The sequence below is a fragment of the Dasypus novemcinctus genome, chromosome 7 (genome assembly GCF_030445035.2).
Source record: "Dasypus novemcinctus isolate mDasNov1 chromosome 7, mDasNov1.1.hap2, whole genome shotgun sequence".
NCBI classification, from domain to species: Eukaryota; Metazoa; Chordata; class Mammalia; order Cingulata; family Dasypodidae; genus Dasypus; species Dasypus novemcinctus.
Window position 1 is genome coordinate 26,113,345 of NC_080679.1, and position 18,887 is coordinate 26,132,231.

The following is an 18,887-nucleotide window of genomic DNA, read 5'->3' on the forward strand; positions in this document are numbered from 1 at the left end:
CCAAGACTTTGAGGAAGGGGCAGTGGTGAGGGTGAGGGCCTGGGGAGCAGAGAATATTGATCTAGAAAATTCTTCTGGGATTCCATCACTTTTATCCCTTCTTTCAGCTCCCAGCTGCTGTTATCCCATCCTGCATAGCTCCCCCTTCCTTTGCCCCCGCGCCAGGAGGGTGCCGTGCTCTCCTCTTTCTCCCTGCTTCCCCCTTTCCTCCTGGCCCCAGATTCAGGAACCGGTGAGGGTGTCTGGGTGGCGGGAGCTCATGGTGGGAGTTAGAAGTCTCCAGGCCTGCCGTGGCGGGAGAGGCTCCCGGGGGCGGGGGCTTGGGTGGGTGGGGGGGGCTGACTGCTGCAGAAGGGTGGGGGCAGGGGCAAGAGGAGACCCTTCCTGAGGAGGGGGCTGCTCCAGCACCGGGCAAAGGCATGCGCAGGGTCAGGAGGGCGGGAAGTCACCCCTGGCTGAAGTTAATGTCCCTCTCTGGGAGAGAGATGGCTGGCCTGGGGGAGGGGCCTCGGGCCTGGGATCCAGATGTGGCCTTGCCTGCCCCTTCCCGTGGGTCCTCGGAGGGCCCTCGCAGCCCCAGGTTGTGGGTGATCAGACCTGGGCAGCGAAGGGAAGGGTGAGGAGGAGGGGCTGGCCCGAGGGGGCTGGGGGAGTGCTGGGCTGCATGTGGGTAGGGGGTCTGCATGATAGGTTGGGGGTGTCGGGCGCGTCCTGCCCAGAGGGCGGGTCAGTGGTTCGCTGGGCTGGTGTTGACCTCTATAAAATGGGAGCCGTGGCCTAGTTCGTCTCTCTGGGCCCTTCCAGCTCCCTCCTGCAGGCCCCGGGAGACCTGTGGACCCTGCCGAGGATGGAGGTGGGCGGTGAGACTGCACTGCAGCGGGGAGAGGGTGGTTCCCTTCCAGAGGGCATGTGCTTGATGGGCCACTTCTGCTGGGAGGTCCTGGGAAGACTGCTTCACCCAGTGAGCCTCAGTTTCCCCGTGGGTGAAATGACAATGAAAGGGGGTCTCGGGGAGGTGGCCGGGAGATTCTGGATGGCAGTGCCTGGCACAGAGAGCGCCTTATGTTAAGGTCCCACATGAGAGTTGGGAGAGGGGTACTGGTGGGCAAGGGCAGGTGTGGGTGCTGGCGTCTTGGGCTCCTTTAAGGCCAGAAGACCCTGCCTGCTGCCCCTCCCTGCTTCCTCCCCAGCCCTGTGGGAGAGCCCTGCAGGGCACTTTTGTGTGGGCAGGGGAAGAAGGAGGCGGGAGTGGGGCTGGGCAGAGGGGTGCTGTCTTCACCCTGGCCCGTGTGTTGTCCCCTAGGGTGGGCCCGGGTCTGCGTGGGGGTGGAGGCCTGGACTGGACAGAGGGAGGAGTTCCAGCCAGAGCTGGTTCTTGTTCCCCTACCCATTACCCCGGGACAGCTGCACCAGCTCCCTTCCTCCCTTCTAGGTGGGTCTTGGCTGCCCTGGGGTGTGTGTTTACGGGGTGGGGACTGGGAACGAAGGGGCTCCAATCTTAGTGCTGTTACTTACCAGATGGGAGATTTTGGGCAAGACAGTTCACTTCTTGAGCCTCAGTTTCCTGATCTGCAACCTGGAGAGACTAGGACACACTTGGCTGAGATGAAGAGGAGAAAATGCATGTCCAAGAATCGGGTGCTCAGGCACACAGTGGGTGCAGAGTAAATGCTGGTCCTTGCCCTATTCCCCGACCTCCCGTCTGGTCCAGGGGATGATGGGGGAGGTTCTCCCTGGGCAGGGTGTTATGGCACAGGCCCCCCCTGGAGGCGCTGTGTCTCCTGACTGCCTGGGGCCTCTGCCCAACTGTTCTGGGACTGTGGCCTCAGGGAGGTAAACTGAGGCATAGTCTAGAAGAGATAGGCCATGTGCCCCAGTGGGAGTGAATATGTCTATATGCTCATGTTCCCATCCAGGGGATGGCTGCAGACATTCCGTCCAAGAAGTAATGCATCTGCAGTGCATAGTTTTAACAAGCTCGAGGAATAAAAATCACTTTATTATAGCTCAGGAGCATAGCCATATTTTTATGCATAACTTGATTTGCTCATCAAATGCTCCCATTTGCTATTACATATTCAAGAATATTTTATTTAGAAAATAATTACATGCCTATTAATTGAGGCATTTTGGTGGCATGCTGATGGCGTTAGAGCTTCAGGCCCTTCTTTGCGGAGGGGCTCCCTCTGTTCTCGGCCTGGGCAGGGGCTCACTAGGGAGGGGCTGAGAAAACCACCAAGCCAGGGCTGGGGACCAGAGCCAGCCGTGTGGCCTCGGGCTGGACACTGACTGTTCTGGACCTCCCAGAGGCTTGGATGCGATCCTCTGAGGCCACTTCCAGCTGCAGACAGTGCCGTGTTGTTTTCTGGAGTTGGTGTCCTTTTCAGTGCAAAGTACACGGTTTTGTCAAAAGGGTCCTATGAGCCCCCCGGGCTCCTTGTGTGCAGCCCCAGGGTGACCCTCAGCTCCCTCCTCACTCTCTCTGGAGTTTGGGTGGTCACCGGGAAGGGCTGTGCCCCTGGGGCTTCCTGATTGTGTGGCTTTGGGAGCTGGGCTGGGTGGCCTGAGAGTCATCAAGGTCTGAAACGAAACCCTCCCTTTGCAAGGTTTTTCTCAACGTGATGTTTCGGGCACCAGGTCGGGCTCCAGTTTGGGGCGCTCTCTCCGGCAGTGTTGAGAGGAGGGCTGGCATTGCTGGCTGAGCACGCCAGGTCTGAGTCTGGACCCTGCCTGGGTCTAAACCTGGCCTTGCCACTTGGCAGCTGTGGGACCCCAGACAAGTAACTTCATGTCTCTGTGCCTCGGCTTCCTCACCTACCTATAGGCTTGTTAGGTCAAATGAGCTAATGCTCGGGAACGCTTAGAGTAGAGCCTCTCACGGAGCAAGGGCTCATCAGTGCTAGCTCTTAATTACGGGATGGCGCATTTTCAAGGCTACACGGCAAGTTGGTGTGAGAATAGAACCCAGGTTTCCTGCCTCCCCACCCGGGACTCTCCAGTCTGTAATGCTTCAGGGAGGGGCAGGTGGGATAAATAGAATGGGGCCATCGGAACCGCGGGAAGGCTCCAGAAGGTGGGGTGTCATCGCGCAGGTAGCCTGGCGGTCGGGACTTGCACTCGATACCAGCCTGCCTGGCTGCCAGTTCTGCCGCTTCCTAGCCGTGCAGTTCTGGCCTCTGTGGCCTATGGGTGTACATGTCCTTGACTTACCCAATTTCCCTTGGGCCTCACTGTAATTCTGGGAGGTAGGACCAGCCGGGCTGAAAGTTCCAGTTTATAGCCACAGAGAAGGAGACCCAGGGAAGGGAACTGGTTTCTCAAGGCCGCATGGCCCCAGGGCTCAGTGCTCCTGAGAGGGGAGCGAGCGTGTGGGCTGGGGGGCGTCAGAGCTCCCAGGTGAAGGGGGTTGGCCATGCGCCACCAGGGGGTAGAGCACGGTGTTGAGGAGGTTCTGCTATGGGGAGCCATCCCAGTGGCCATCCAGTCACCCGCCCACCCACGGACCCATGCACCCTTCCCCTAACGCTACTAGAGTCCCAGCTTTCTGCAAGGAGCTTGTGGGCGTTAGACAGTTGCTTACAAGTATCCCAGGTAGAGGAGTCAGGAAAGCCCCTTGGAGGCGACCTTTAAACGAGCCCCCAAGAGGAGGGGGAGAACCCAGAAATCCCAGGGCAGGAAGGGAAAAGAGGGTGGATCAGATGGCCAGGGGATGGCGCTTGAGACCCAGGGCCTGGCCACGGGGTAGTCACCTGACGATGTGACCGTCAGGGCTCCCGGGCATTGCCACAGATGGGCGGCTGGCGATGTGCCCGTTGGACACGCTGTGGCCTGGTGCTCAGGCACTGGGCTGGCAGCCTTGGGTCTCAATCTTTTTTTAAAAAATTTTTAGAGATTTATTTATTTATTTATTTATCTCCCCTTCCTACCCCCACCCCAGTTGTCTGTTCTCTGTGTCTATTTGCTGCATCTTCTTTGTCCGCTTCTGTTGTTGTCAGCAGCACGGGAATCTGTGTTTCTTTTTGTTGCATCATCTTGCTGCGTCAGCTCTCCGTGTGTGCAGCACCATTCCTGGGCAGGCTGCACTTTCTTTCGCACAGGGTGGCTCTCCTTACGGGGTGCCCTCCTTGCGCGTGGGGCTCCCTCACATGGGGGACACCCCTGCGTAGCAGGGCACTCCTTGCGCGCATCAGCACTGCGCATGGGCCAGCTCCACACGGGTCAAGGAGGCCCGGGGTTTGAACCACGGACCTCCCATGTGGTAGACGGACGCCCTAACCACTGGGCCAAGTCCGCCGCCCTTGGGTCTCAATCTTGTCTGCCCGATCTGCGTGAACCCGGGGCAAGGCAAGGTCCTCCGCATCATCACAGGATGCCGTGGTGAGGGTTAGTGAGGGAATCGGGGTCGAACCCTTGGCAGGGCGCCTTGCCCCGTTTTGGGGGCTGAGGGTGTCAGCACTCTTAGCCCTTCCCACTCCAGATCATTTCACTCCAGGGCAGACAAAGGGACTCGGTGCTCAGAACTGTTGGGCCTGCCGTGTAAGGAGCCAAGGAGAGAGGAGCCGGTGCAGAGGCAGAGGCTACCGGTTGTATCAAGGGCAAAGCTCTCCTCTCTCTCCAGAGCTGCTCACCTTTTTCTCCATCACCTGGTGGGGATGGGCCTCAGGAAACTGGCCCCTGACCTCTTCCCTGGAGATCCAGGGCTGCTTGGACTCTAAGAGCCTTTTCCCTGAAATCTGTGGGTAGTGAAGAGGGTGACCCCGTGTTCTCTTCTCCCTAAGGGCAGGTCGGTGGGAATGGGGTGTAATTGCAATAGAGGGAACGGAGGCCAGGAGGCAGCTCGAGCCAATCTGATGCTTTAGACTTGTTCTGAGCTTCCACTGCCCGGGCACAGAGCACGCGGAGGGGAGCACATGCGATCGGCCCCAGGACTCCCACCTTGTGGGGGTGGATGGTGGCCCACACACACTTGAGAAATGGTAACACAGGTCATCACTTGTGTTTAGGGCGTGCTTGCTATGTGCCAGGCACTGTTCTATCTGCTCTCCAGGCGTCTCATTTGATTCCCATGAAATCTATGGGGTGGTGACATCTATTGGCCCATTTAACAGGTTAGTATAGTAAGGCAGAGAGGAGCTCAGCCACTTGCCTGGGACCATGCAGCTAACAAGTGGAGAAGCAGGCACAACTCAACAGGCATCAGGTACTGTGAAGGGACACAGAAAGCACAGCAGAAGAAAGCGGGAGTTGCCTAGCTGATATTCCTGCCAAAAATGTTAACCAGAATGGAATCACAAGGAAACAAGGAGACACTTCGAAACAGAGAGTCGTTCTGCCAAACAGCTGGCCTGGACTCTTCAGAAGGGTCAATATCATGAAAGACAGGAGAGGAGAGAGATGAATCCAAAATAAAAACAAAAAGACCAGCTCCACCGGGCATTATTGGGACAGTAGGGGATGGAGAACAGGCAACAGTACTGCAATGAATCTCCCGAGTATGATTATTGTGTTGTGGTTCTGTAGAGGACAGAGGGAGGGTGCATGAGTGGCAAAATGTCAACGATTGGTGAATCCAGGGGAAGGGGATATGGGCATTCATCTTGTCTGAACCTTAAAAAATTTTCAAAATAAAAAAAGAAGACAGCAAGTGGCAAGATGGATTCTGACAGTGGTGGGGGGAAAGTCCTCCCAGAGGGCATGAGGGAGGATTAGGGAACTTGACAAGCAGAGAGGGTAGGAAGAGGGGACAGTACAAGCAGGGTTGTGGGGGGCGGGGGCTGGGTGTGGCCCGAAGCTGCTCCCCTGCTGGGTGGGGAGGGCCTTGGTGCTGGGGACCCAAGAGGCGGTTGTAATCTCCCCAGTGAGGAATGTCGAGGCCTCTACTGGGGCAAAGGCAGGGGCACTGGAAGGCACGGGAGGGCCGAGAGAGTGTGCAGGAGCCAGAATTCACAGCGTCTGGCAACTGGTGGGACTGGGGGCTGGAGGGCAGGGAGGAGTTGAAAATGACTCAGAATTTTCCACCTGGGGCAACCAAGAACAGGGTTAGGCCATTCGCTGGCTGGGGGTTCACGGCAGCGGGAGTGGGGGGAGGGGGGACTTTTGTGCGTAGGTGGAGGTGGGATGATGGGGGGGGGAGGTTGAATTTGAGGGGCCTGTGGGACTCCTAGAAGCTCCACCAGGGATCTGAGTCTCCCCAGCAGATACCAGCCAGGTCCTGGCTCCTGACCTAAGGTGACATTGAAGCGTAGATGGCCAGGAGGCAGGGAGAGGTGGCGCGGACCCGCTAGATATACCCTACGCCTGCCTTGTGATGATCCCCTCCCCCCACCCCAGTACCAGGTCTGGGGAGCTCCCTGGCTGCAGACTTCTGCCCTCTTCCCACATCTTGGCCACGGGAAGCCTGGTGGGGGCAGGGCTGGGGACCCTTCCAGGGAGGCATCAGGAGCTCGTGAGCTGAGGGATCCCGGGGGGTATCATTCTCCCCCCCCATCATCACCCACTACTGCCGCTCTGCTCCACAGAGTGGGTGGGGAGGAACCAACAAACAGCCTTTCCCACCCCAGGGCCCAGGACGCCCGCCAAAGCTGCCCAAGCCAGATGTGCCGCACCCCTCTGGCTGGGACCCGGCTCTGGCAGGCAGGCTTGGCCGGGTGCAGGAAGGGAAGGGTATCCCCGAGGGCAGGAAGGCCCCCTGCTGAGGGGGGCGGTGTCACAGGCTGGAGCACTGGCCACGGAGGACGGGAGGAGGGGCTTCTGCCTGGGACCCCTTCCCCTTGCTCTGGCTCTCCGGGGAGGTGGGGTTAGAGCCACTTAGCTCTAACCTGTTGGAGATGCCCTTCTGCCCATTTCCCCGAGGTCCGGGGTCCATTAGGAGCCAGCTCTGCCAGCGAGGGAGGAGCTGGATGTGTTTTGTGGGGCTGCCTGCCACTTGCTGGGCAAAGTGATGATCAATGTCCTAACAAGCCGTTGCCTTGCACTTTGCACTTTACGAGCCTCTTTCACGTGCTCTGCCTGAACCTGCAGATCAACCCTGGGGGAGGGCAGGGTGGGAGCCGGATACCCCGTGGGTTTTTTCTCAGTCCCATTTTTTTTTGAGAGATTGTGAGGATTGAACCCGGGACCTTGGACATGGGAAGCAGATGCTCAAATCAGCTACACCCGCTTCCCAGTCCAAATCTTAACATCTGATTTGCTAAGAAGCCCCTTTATCCCATCGAGTCTAAATATGCCTCCTGGTAGCTTTATTTTGCCTTCAGTAATTGCACAGATGATGTCTAACCCTTCCTAAAATGACAGTTCCTTCAGATAATTGACGGCAGGTGGCCATCCTAGACTTCTCCCTCCATCACCCTGGAAAATGTTAAAATCCACGGGTATGACGCATTCAACAAGATAAGATAAACAGACACCACGTCTGCCCCGGGGGGGGGCCAGGTGGGGAGAGCCAAGGCCATGGCCTCCTCCGACATCCTGCTCTTGTGGGCTGCCCCACGCCCACCTCCCACGCTCCCTTCGTCCCAGGCCATGCCCCCCATTTCCCCACCTGTCCACACGCAGGCTGTCTTGCCAGAAGCCCTCGATATCTTTTGAGGAACGTGAGTCCCAGAGAAGGTACCCTGCTAGGGGGGCAGGTCTCTAGATCCCTCCACGAGCCCCTTTAGCTAGGGGGGCTGTGGGTGACGTCCGAGAGGGTGCTGGAAACCCTGCTCCTGCTGGCGAGGCGGGAGAGATTCGTAAACTCAGCTTGTGGCGGGGCAGGCAAAACGCAGGGCTGTGGAGGAGCCGGGCGTTTGCTTAACCCTCCGGAAGCCTGGGCTTCCTGCTCCTGTTTCCTGGGCGGTGAGGGCTCTCTGGGGACACCACTGTCTGTGCATCAGGGAGGAGGCCTCTGTCCCTGCGCCTGGGGGAAGGGCTGGATTTGGGACGCAGGAGGGAGGCCCGGGGAATAAGCTGGGGTGGGGAGCTCTGCCGGGCTCAGCGAGGTGGGAGGGGCAGGCTGGAGGGGCGCAGGGTTGAACTGGGACAATCGGGCTTTAGGGGCTCCCTGCACGCCTCTCCGGTAGCTCTTAATTCAACCCCAAGAGCCCAGCCTGCTCTTCCGTCCACCCCAGGCCTAAGCTGCTGCCCTTGATCTTGGGCTGGGTCTCTTCCAGGAAGGCCGCCAGCCAGAGGCTGGATGGGAAAATGTGGAGGCAAGACAGCAGAATGGAGGGGATGCAGATGCTGGGAAGGGGGATGCCCAGTGAGGCCCAGAGCCGGGCAGTGCCTGCCCGCCTCACCCTGACCCCCCAAGGGGGGCAGCGCAGCTGCTAGAACCTAGTGCTATGGGCTAGCAGCCCCCAGAGGCGGCCCTTGGGCCTGCCCAGCACAGCCCTGCTGCCTGGCCCAGCCATGGGGGCCACTGCTGGGCTCTGGCATCTGTGCCTGTCTCCCCACTCTGCCCTCTCGGCTGCTGCCTGGGCTTTGGTCTCTGCTTCACCTGCCCCGTCGCCCCCGTCGCCTTTGTCTGCCTGTCTCTGAGTTTTCAGACAATCTCAAACTTCAACAAAAGTCACGAATGCAGGGCAAAGAGCTTTTCTCCTAAGTCGCCGAAACGATGCCCCATCATCCCAGATACTTCCGTGATTTTCCTACAAGGGCTTTCTCGTCCCTAACCCAGCACAACCCCCAGAATCTGGAAACTGGCATCCCTACATTAGGACCGCGGAATCCTCACACCCCAGTGAAGTTTCCCCGGTTTTCCCGGTGACGTCCTGTATGGCCATGAACCCAGCTCAGAAACAGCCATTGCCTGTGGGTGTCAAGTCTCTTTAGTCTCCTTCTGTCTGGAACTCTCTGTGCTTGATGCTCATGACCTTGTCGCTTTTAATTTATTTCGTAGAATGTCCCTCAGTTTGGGTCTGTCTGAGGCTTCCACGTGATTAGATTCAGGTGGTGCCTCTTTGGCAGGAATATCCCAGAAGAGATACTCTGTTCTCAGTGTCTGTGGTTCACAATTTCCATTCATTCCATTACGGGTGAGGTTAACTTTGATCACTTGATTACAGTGAAGTCTGCCAGGAAAAGTTACCTTGTCCCCTTTGTGATTTGTAAGTATAAAGTGGGAAGAGACTGGGAAACCATGTAAATATCTTGTTCTGCACCAAACTTTCGATTTATTAATTTTTTCTTTCTATCAGTGTGAGCTCACTTAAGCCATTCCTATCATTACTCATTGTGATGCTCACATCTTCCCGGATTTGGCCAGTGGGAGTCCCTTCCAGCTGGCTCGTGAGTCCTTTTCTCTATTCCTTTTTGATCCTCTGGCCCCCTTTTGAGTCTCTGCATGTCTCTGTCCAATCTTTCTCATTCTCTCTGTGCCTGCCAGTCTCTCTCTGCCTCTGCTTTGATCTTGGTCTCTTTCTTCCCACTCTTTCTCTCTGTTGCTTTTCTCCGTTCAATGCCTGCTTTCTCTCCCTCTTTCTCCTTCTGTCTCTCTATGTATCTCTGCCTCTCTGGCCTTCTCTCTCTCATGTTGTCATTCATTTTCTGTGTCTTCCTGTGCTCAGACTACCAGGACTCACCTCTACAGTGTCTTCAGGTAGAGTTCTGGACAGGCTAGTTTCTGGGACACCACCCTGCCTCCTCCTTGAATGCCCCAAGTGGAGAGTGGCGTGGCTCTTGAGCTGGGTGCAAGGAGGGCAGCTTGCCAGTGCAGATGCCACCTGCCCAGGCTGCTGTCTTTGTGTGCATCCATGCAGGTGAAGAGGGGCTTTCAGAAAGTTCTGTGCCTGGGAGGGAGGCAGGGAGCTGCCAGTGCCTGTCCTGCTGCCAGAGCTGGGAATGAATCAGCTTAGACCCCCAGGTGGGGCACTTGGGGACGACTTCCCAGGAGAGACCCCAGCCTCTGCCCAGGTCTGATCGCTCTGTACTCTCCTCCCACAGCCAGAGGATCTGGAGGCCCCCAAGACACACCACTTCAAGGTGAAGACCTTCAAGAAGGTGAAACCCTGTGGCATCTGCAGACAGGTCATCACCCGGGAGGGCTGCGTCTGCAAAGGTCAGCAGCTGCCTGGGCTGGGGGAGGCCCGGGCACTTGCTCAGGGGAGTCTGTCCTGTGGCCTGGGCCCAGGTCAGGCTGGAGGCCCTTGGGGTCCAGACCTGGTGCCTTGTTCTCATCTGGTGGGGATGCTGAGCTCACTGGTGTCACGCATGTGGATGTGTGTGGATGACAGGTATAAGGTGTGTGGATGGCATGAAGAAGGTATGGGGGATGCGCACAGATGGCATGTGACTGGCATGTGGAAGGGACATGGATGGTGTGGGGGTTGTGTTGGTGTGCAGAAAGTGTGTGTGCCAGCACGTGGATGGTCTGTGGTTGGTTTGTGGGAGGGGTGTGTTTGGTGTTGGAAGGTGTGTGGGTGGCATGTGGAGGCCACGTGGCTGGCATGTGGAGGCCACATGGCTGGCGTGTGGAGGTCACGTGGGCGGTGTGGAGGTCAGTGGGTGGTGTGTGGAGGGCACGTGGCTGGCATATGGAGGTCACGTGGGCGGTGTGGAGGTCAGCGGGTGGTGTGTGGAGGGCACGTGGCTGGCATGTGGAAGTCATGGATGTCAAGTGGAAGGTGTGTGGGTGGCATGTGCCTGGCACTGGAAGGCCTGCAGAGATGCTGGGTCCCAGTCCTCCTTCATGGTAGCTTGTGGGTGAGTTGAAGAGGTGCCACACCCAGATCATTTGAGGACCTGCTGGCTGCCGGGTGCTTTTTCAGTCACTATCTCACATGCTCCTATGACAATCTGGGGTTTGGCTGTCACTGTTGCCAGAGAAGTCAGTGTCTTGTTCCAGAGCACACCAGCAGGAGCTGTGCCCTGCACGCCATCTCGGCGACTGGCACCGTCACCCACCCAGCTGCTGTGCCAGAAGCCTGGGTGTCACTCTCGATGCCTAGGCCATCAGCTGTCAGGGCTGCCCAATACCGCTTCAGTCCTGGGCTGCTCTGCGTTCCCCCACCTCGTGCAGGCTGCCTTTACTTCTCGCTGGGCCTGCAGCAGGCACCTTTGCTGTTTCCTGACCATCCTCTCCCATCCACCCTCCACACAGGCTTCCAGCAGGACATAATAAATGTAAAGCTAGTGACATCATTTCCCTGGTAAAGCCCACCACCCTCAAGACAAAGCACAGGCCCCTTCCCATGGCTGAGGCTTGGCAAGATCCACCCCTTGCCCATTCTCTGCCCCAATACCCGCCTTCACCTCCCCCACTCAAACCAGCTGCACCTCACATGGCCCTGACTATGCCAAGCATGTCAAATATGTCAATGGGCTGTGTTCTTTCTTGCCCTGGAGACTTTACTCACGTGGTTTTCTGCAATCTCCGTGCCATGGTTCCAGCAGGGCTGGGCAGCTGGGCACTAGTCTAGCGAACAAAGATTGACGTGCTTGCTCTGTGCCCATGCATGGATTCATGCAGCCCTCACGGCATCTGGAAGGTTCTGGTGTCATGCCCATTTTACAGATGAGGAAGCTGAGGCTCAGAGCAGCCCTGTCTCTTGCCAAGGCCCACAGCTGGCTGGGTCAGAGTGGAGTTTTCAGGGCCTGTGCTCGCAGGGGCAGGGTTGGCTTCCTAGAGTTTCAGCTGGGCGTTAGAGGTAGGGGTGGGTGGAAGTGTGTGAATGTGGATTCCGGGCAAGGCCTGCCATGGGCAGGTTAATGGTCCCTAGCTGAAGGGCTGGGACACTGAGGATGTATTTAGGGGTGCCAACAGGAATGGTTGCAATACTGCAATCAACCACAGGGTGTCGCCCTCCCCCCAAGAGGTCTGGCAGTGACCGTGGTAGTTTAGGGTGGGAGTGGGCAGAATTGCTGCGGTTGGGGTTTTGCGTTTTGTTTGTATCCTCCTGTGAGCCTGCACACGTTAGCTCCTGGTTCTCCCCCAATTCCTTTCCAGTGTCTCTCCCCCACCGGTGACCCTCAACACTGTTCTGATAGGAGGCAGCACAGGGGCGTGGGGAAAGGAAGTCCGGGACCCTCGCTGTGTGACCTTGGGATGTCTCTGACCTTAGCCGCCCCGTGGTTCTAAGTTCCCCAGCTGACCTGGCCTGGGGGCCTGCGTTGAGGGAAGGATTTGACTCCATGTGAGTGGAGGTTCCCCAAGGTGGGGGAGAGATGGCCCTGGTTTTACCCGGATCAGAGCCGGCCCTGCCTGTATGAGCTGGAGGGGAGGGCTGGCAGCTGTGGGCCAGTGGGCGGCCAGGCTGGTTTGGCAGCTTTGGTTGGTGCAGGTAGAGGGTGGGGTTGCTGGGGGGCGGAGGAGGGAAGAAAGCCTGGGCCACCCTCCAGAGGCGCCACCAGGTGTCAGGAGTGGGCCACAAAGGATCAGGCCCTGGGCCTGGCAAGGGAGAGCCTAAGAGTCCTACAGAGGCTGCAATGGCGCCTCAGCAGGAGGGCTGGGGTCCTCCGACCTGGGGCAGGGCTGGGCGCCGCTGGGCTCACTGGCAGGAGATGGCAGGAGTGGACAGACTCTCCGTGCTTTGAAGCCAGGAGGTTGTGGTGGCATGAGAGGGACAAACCCCCTTATCCATCAATCCATCCATCCATCCATCCATCCATCCATCCATCCATCCATCCTTCCATCCATCCTTCCATTGCCATGAAATATGGTTGTGCAGATGGTTCCTTGACTGAGTGGGTAAGTGTGGACTGAAATCTTGCATTTGATTCAGATGTCCTGGATTCAAATCCCAGTGCTGCCACTTACCAGTGAGAGCTTGGGCAGATTGTTTCACGTGCCTGCCCTTCACTTCCTCATCCTCAGAGGATTACTGGGGAATTCAAGCAGACAACACAGGGGAAGTGCTCAGAAGTCCGACCAACGTCCTTGTTGAGATTCCACCGAAGAGGCAATCCAAATAAAGGGTTTGGCTACTAAAATAGAAGTTTCAAATGCTGGATAGAATGCCCTGGGAGATTTCTTGCTCCAACTTCAGGGCCGTCCCACGTCCACTTTCCCTGCTTGCTCCCTGAGTCGCCTCCAGAGCCCCCAGGGAGGTGAGCAGAGCAGAGCAGGCCGCCGGCCTGGTGGGCAGGTGGGCAGCCGGCCAACTCCGGGGCGGGGAAGGAGCTGCAGGCGGGCGTGCGGGCGGCTGTGCGGTTATCGCGGGGATCAGGTGCACACTGAGGCTATGTGCTCATTTTCCGACCCGAGTCCGGGAGGAAAAGGCCATTTAGATCCCAACAATGTGGGCTTCCTGTGTTCCTGAGAGGCAGGAAGCCACCTCAAGACAGAGGACGGGTGGCCCAGCCGAGGCGGGAAAGGGGCTGAGGGCTGGGGTTGGGGGCGATAGTTCTTGCCCCTCAGGTAACCTAAGGACCCCTCCCCGCTATGGAGCTCTCTGCCTCTCTCGGTACTCAGGCTGCACCCGGCTGGGCGGAGGCCGAGATGACACCAGGGGTGAGGCAGGGGCTCCGCGCCCCACGGAGCTTAGACTTGACCGTGTCCAGGCTGCAGTGGGGGTGCGGGCAGGCGTGTGCGGACAGCACCTTCCGTGGGAGCTGGCCGCCTCGGGGGCTTTGATCCTGAGCTGTGCATGGGGGAGGACTCAGGCACCTGAGTGGCAGGAGGGGGAGAGGTGGAGGGGGTGGTTCCCCCTTCCCCCCTTCCCCCGCCCACCCCGGGAGGAGGAGGAGTGGCTGCTGGCAGTGTGAGCAGCCGCTCAGCCACAGGTCGGGTGTTTCCCCAACAGCCTTGGGCCCTCTTCAGGGTCAGAACCTCCCTTGCTTGGCTGGAGGGAGGAAGCGGTGGGTGGCGTCTTTGGTGGAGAGACTGGCCCGGGCTGGAAGAGGGCTTAGAGACCACGGGCTTTCAGGAGGCTTCACGGTCAGGCAGGCAAATGAGGGTAAGACACTGGGGCATGGTGGGGGGGAGACCCCAGCCATCCAGAAGGGGCCGCTTGGCCCAAAGGCTTCCCCATGTAGAAAAAAAAAATTTTTTTTTTAAACATCTAGCAAGCTAATAAAGACAAGACAGCAGGCCACATTCACCTTGGCCCTGCGGGTCTGCTGTCTTATTTTCGAGAGCAGGAGTCTGAGACCCAGAGACGGAGAGCTACTTGCTTGAGGTGACACAGCTGTGTGACAGCAGTTAGGACTAGACCCAAGTCTCCTGACCAGGAGACGAGGGCTCTTCCACGTAGTGACAATGACGCTCACCCTTACGTAGAGCAGACTCCGTGCCAAGCCTGCATATTAGTCTTTTTTGTTTTTTAAAGATTTATTTACTTTATTTATTTCTCTCCCCATCCCCCTCCCCGTCATCTGCTCTCTGTGTCCATTCGCTGTGTGTTCTTCTGTGTCGGCTTGCATTATCTGGCGGCACTGGGAAACTGCGTCTCTTTTTTGTTGCATCATCTTGCTGCGTCAGCTCTCCATGTGTGCACCGCCATTCCTAGGTGGGCTGCACTTTTCTCATGTGGGGCAGCTCTCCTTGCGGGGTGCACTCCTTGTGCATGGGGCATCCGAAGGCGGGGGTACCCCTGCATGGCACGGCACTTATTACACGCATGGGCCAGCTCACCACATGGGTCAGGAGGCCCTGGGGATTGAACCCTGGACCCTCCATATGGTAGACGGATGCTCTATCAATTGAACCATGTCCGCTTTCCTGCATATTAGTCTTTTAATCCTCACAACAACTCGGTGAGGTAGATGCTATTATCACCCCTGCTTTAGAGATGAGGAAATGGAGGCTCAGAGCAGTTAAGCAACTTGTCCCAGATCACACAGCTAGTATGTCACCTATGTCTTGAACTGGGAGCCCATCTACATGCAGCCAGGTTGATGAGTGGGTAGATGCACAGCAGGACCGGTGGATGAATGGAAGAAGGGGAGGTGGACTTACTTCCCCTTAATTCCCTTCTAACTTCTTCCCCCAAGCTTGATGACTGGTGGTGCTTGTACTGCAGAGGCTCTGAAAGCACTGACTGACGCCTGTTCCCTACCTGCCTTCATCCAGCAGCTTCTAGAGCTGACAAGTGGGACTCACCCACTCTCGCCGGGGGCTTCCATTGCCCCAGAGCATCAGCCCCACCCAGGGATTTAGCTGGGAAGGGTCCTTCCAGTTTAAAAGTGATGGATCCCCATTTGTACGTTACGCCCCGTGCTAGGGGAGGGGGCAGGATACAAAGCTGCAAAGTTTAACAGAACCTTGCTTTCTGCCTTTGAGAAGCCTACCGTTAGGTGCCAGGTGGGCAGCAAATCATAAAGGAGTACTTAGTCCTCCAAGGAGACAAGAGCTTTTCCAAGGGATATGAGCTGAGGACTCTGGGACAAGAAGAAGACAGACAAGAAGAGGACTTGGCTCTGAGGGCCTGGTTAATCAGGGAGGGACATTTTTGAATTGGGCTTTCAAGGATGTATATGAATTCCCATTCCAGAATTGCTCCTTTTAGCCACAGAGGCCCATTTGGGGAGAGGCCAGGTATTTGGTATGGCAGGAACAGATCTTTTTTGGGGCAGTGCCTGGAGACGGAGGCGAGACCAGGCCATGTAGGGCCTTATAGGATGTGCTAAGGACCGGGGCAGGGGGTTCTAGACACAGATGTGATGTGATCTTTTCTCACTTGAGAATGGTCTGTGACTCTGTGGATTGAAGGGAGACCAGACTGGTGAGGAGCTGGGGTTCAGCGAAGGATAGTTGGTCTGAACTGGTACAGTGGTGGGGACTGGGGAGGAAGGCTGGGGTTTGACAGCCCCTTTGGAGTTGCTTTCTGGGACATGATGACTAACTGGTTGGGAGGGTAAGGGCAGGGAAGAAGCAATTAAAGAGATGAACGTGAAGGTCCTCAGAGAGCAAGGAAGGGCCCAGGAGATGGGCCTCTGGCTTCAGTTCCCAGCATCAATTTTTGGCCTCTTACTCTCGGAGGGATCCTGTGCTTTGGTTTCTGTATTAGTTATCTATTGCTATGTAACAAATGACCCCAAACTTCGTGTAAAACAAATTTTAAAACTACCTCACATAGTTTTGGTGGATCGGGAATTCACGAGTGACTTAAGCTGGGTGGCTCTGGCTTGGGGTCTCTCATGAGGCTGCAGCCAAGGAGGCGGCCGGGGCACAGCCATTCAAAGGCAGGAGTGGGGCCCGAGGAGCCACTTCCAGGTGCTTCAGCCTCACGGATGTTGGCAGCAGGCCTCAGCTCCTCACCCTGTGGACCTCTCCATAGAGCTGCTTGAGTGTCCTGCCCCAGAGCGAGTCTCTAAGAGACCAAAGCTGAAACCTCAGTGTCTTTTTTTTTTGGTGTGTGATAGGTTTACTAAATAATACACAGCATAGTATGGACTTAGTAAGGCTCAGTGTCTTTTAAGCAGTAGCCACAGAAGTCACACAGTGTCGTTCTACAGTATCCTATTGCTTACAGAAACCAGCCCTGTTCAACACGGAAGGGAGCTACACGAGGGCGTGCTTAGAGGGGAGAGCCCAGGGGGCCGCCTTGGAGGCTGGCTGCTGCAGTTTCCCCTAGGTAACTGAGCTGAATGTGCCATTGATCTGGAGAGCGAGACGCCAGCCGAATAGCATGCCGAAGTTTCGGGTTACAGCAAGAGGAATACAGAGGAGGAAACACTGCCCCATGAGAGAAGATTTGAGAAAGTTGACCAAGAATGCAAAGGGGCCCTCCCTGGAGGCGACTTAGGTCAAGAGGGCCTCCCTGGGCTTGGGACAGGTACTCCTGAAGGCGCAGACATCCGTCGCCCGGGGCGTGGCCACACCTGCCCTGCTTGGCCCCTCCACTGGGGCGCGGTGTCTGAGCTGGCACGTCTTTGGGGTGGAGGGCGTCTTCCTTGCTTCCTGCCGGAGAGCCTAGCGGCCCCCTGCTTTCCAGCACGGCAGGGAGCCCTCATTGCACTGCATTGCCGTTGCCCAATTGCCCCATCACTCACTTGTGGGCACTTCAAGGGCATTTGTTGACTGTTCTCTGGGTATCAGGCAGGGCTGGTCATGCAGGCCATTCACGGCCAAGGGCGCCTGCCTGAGAGAGCAGTGGAACCAGCCCATACTTGGCTCATCAAGCCATGCACCCTGGCAGAGGGCTGGCTCCGCCTGGAGAAAGGGCACCTTCTTGCCATTCCCACAAAGACACCGTGCATTAGCCCAGCTGTGTGTCCTTGGGGCTAGTCCGCGCAGAAGGCGGGTCCTTCTCTAATTTGCGCAAAGATGCTGTCTGGCGCCGCAGACCCGGTTCTAGCTGCCGGGGCTACAGTGTGAATGAGGCAGGCGTGCTCCCTGCCCTTGGAATCTGGTGTGAGGAGACAGACTGTACATAATTTAGCAGGAAATCACCCAAGACGACTTCAGATTGTGAACTGTGCTACAAAAGAAGTAACCAGGTGCTGACAGAGAATAGAATGGGGAGGAGGGGTGAGACTAATTGGGTAGTCAGGGAAGCCTCTTTGAAGAGGTGGCTTTGAGTGGACTTCAGAAGGATAAGGATTCTGCCCTGGGAGGAACGGAATGCTGGAGTGAGGGAGAGTGAGCAGGCACGGGAACGGCATGTGCAAAGGACCTGAGGTACATTCTGGGAACTGTCAAAAGTGCAGTGCGTAGCGCTGGAGGAGGACCAAGTGCTGGCCTCGTGTGCCCCTGTGAGGCTCCGAGTGGACACTCAGGGATGCTTTTCTGGTGGAATATAAGATGTTGGAGGGGGGCAGTTACAGTTCAGGCAAAGGCTGAGAAGGAGGTGGGGATGATTTGAGGGAGGGGTGCTATAAACTCCAGGGCAGATCTTCAATCAGGCCCAACTCGGCAAACGTTTACTAAGCTTCTGCTATGTACCAGGCACGGTGCAGGGTGTGTGTGTATGTGTGGCGTGGAAGGCGGGTCCTTCCCCTGCAGGAGTTCACAACTTTACGAAGGTGGTAGAAACGGGTGCCCAGTGGAGATGCCTGTCAAGAGGTAGGAGCAGAGAGGAAGGCCCGGGGGAGGGGAGTGGGCTCCTATGCCAAGGCCTGGGCTTCGGTCCACAGAGGCCAGGGGCAGGACCTGGCTGGAGAGCCTGCCAAGCTCAGCCTTCCGACCTGGGCCTTTCTCTGTTCCACATTCCAAGGTCAGCGGAGAAGGCTGGGAGGCCGCTGTGGTCAGACAGAGACCACCCTCTGGAAGGGAGTTGCCACCTCTGGGTAGGAAGGACGGTGGTGGTGAAGGAGAGAAGCGTTGAGGCTAGACGAGTGGGGATGTCCTAGCGTGGCCCGGGGTGGGTATGTCTCATCAAGTCCGGGGTAGAGAAGCGCCGGAGCTGGGCTGGGTGGCCGGTGGGGTCAGGAAAGCCTTGCTCAGCAATGGCTGAGTCACAGGTCTGAGCTGGGGCCAGGAGAAGAGCCAGTGGCCATGGTCACACCCCACATTCCACCAGTTTGCTCTCCAGCTTCTCTCCCACCCCATTGTATTTCAAGACAAACCAGAAGCCTCGTCTGGGGAACCCTGGAGCCTCTTCTGGTGCTCTGGGCCTTCATCTGTGCCTCAGTCTCCCTTTCTGAGGTCTGCTAAGAATCAGGCTCATAGCTGGAAGGGGGTTGGGTACTGTGGGTCCAGTTGGAAGGGGCCCTCGCTTGTGGTCCTGGGCCGTGGCTGTTGAAGATTTGGGGTCAGAGTGGCTCCCCTGCTCCATCTCCCACCCCAGTTCTCTGACCAGTGCCCCTAACCCACCTTCTCGCAGGCCCTGGGCAGCCAACAAGGCCCAAGCCAGGGCAGAAACTCTGCTCAGGGAGCCCCTCGCCTCATCTGTGGGACCTGGTGGGGGGTGGTAGACGGAGGTATCCCCACCCCTCTCCTGGAGTCCCAGGGCTAAGGGGCTGAACCAGGCGCTGGGTGGGGTGGGGGTGGGGGTGCAGGGCCGGGGACATTCCAGACTGAGGGAACCTGA

At 57.4% G+C, this 18,887-nt stretch overlaps 1 protein-coding gene across 19 annotated transcripts in view; it reads left to right on the top strand.

The window, feature by feature from the left end:
* TNS1 (tensin 1) overlaps positions 1–18,887 on the top strand; it is a 216,761-nt gene that overhangs the window by 27,486 nt on the left and 170,388 nt on the right. For 17 of the 19 annotated variants that reach the window (XM_058300129.1, XM_058300130.1, XM_058300132.1 and 14 more), the window contains exon 2: positions 9,922–10,036. In XM_058300129.1, the coding sequence (XP_058156112.1) occupies positions 9,922–10,036 (115 nt within the window). Of the gene's footprint in view, positions 1–9,921; positions 10,037–13,853; positions 13,872–18,887 lie in introns of those variants that run through there. The other 2 variants (XM_058300157.2, XM_071216128.1) reach the window with 2 other exon arrangements.